Source organism: Penaeus monodon, chromosome 31 (genome assembly GCF_015228065.2).
Source record: "Penaeus monodon isolate SGIC_2016 chromosome 31, NSTDA_Pmon_1, whole genome shotgun sequence".
NCBI classification, from domain to species: domain Eukaryota; kingdom Metazoa; phylum Arthropoda; class Malacostraca; order Decapoda; family Penaeidae; genus Penaeus; species Penaeus monodon.
This window is the reverse complement of record NC_051416.1, coordinates 25748137-25748530: the sequence shown is the minus strand read 5'-3', so window position 1 is coordinate 25748530 and position 394 is coordinate 25748137. Positions and strand designations below refer to the sequence as shown.

General features: G+C 47.2%; 1 protein-coding gene across 1 annotated transcript in view; it reads right to left on the bottom strand.

The window, feature by feature from the left end:
* The window catches only part of LOC119593131 (sialin-like), a gene marked incomplete at its 5' end in the record, with an annotated part of 14753 nt that overhangs the window by 3309 nt on the left and 11050 nt on the right, over window positions 1-394 (bottom strand). Inside the window, 1 exon segment of the mRNA XM_037942096.1 lies at window positions 19-242. Coding sequence (XP_037798024.1) covers window positions 19-242 — 224 coding nt within the window.

Genomic DNA, 394 nt, shown 5'->3' with positions numbered 1-394 from the left:
CCCCTCCTACATACCTACCTTATTGCGTGCGCTTGTCCCTGCTTTCACAGCATTGACAATATACTCTCGTTCCTCCGGCGATATCCTGGGGTGTTCCTCGGGCGTGTCATGCATCAGAGTCATCCAGAAGACGACCCACACCAAGGACATAGAACCACTGACATAGAAGACCGTCGGCCAGCCTACCTCGGCGATGATCAGGCCACACATCGGTAGCGCAACGATGGTGCCCAGGCAGTTGGCTGAAGGGAGGAATGGAGGTCGTTTGGGAAAAATCTTCGTTAGCAACAAGAATAAATGTGAGTGATTTTTTTCTTTCTTTCTTTGTAAAATCTTTGTAACAACGATGGAAATATACATACCTATGTGCAAAAAAGTGGCAACCATTTTAATG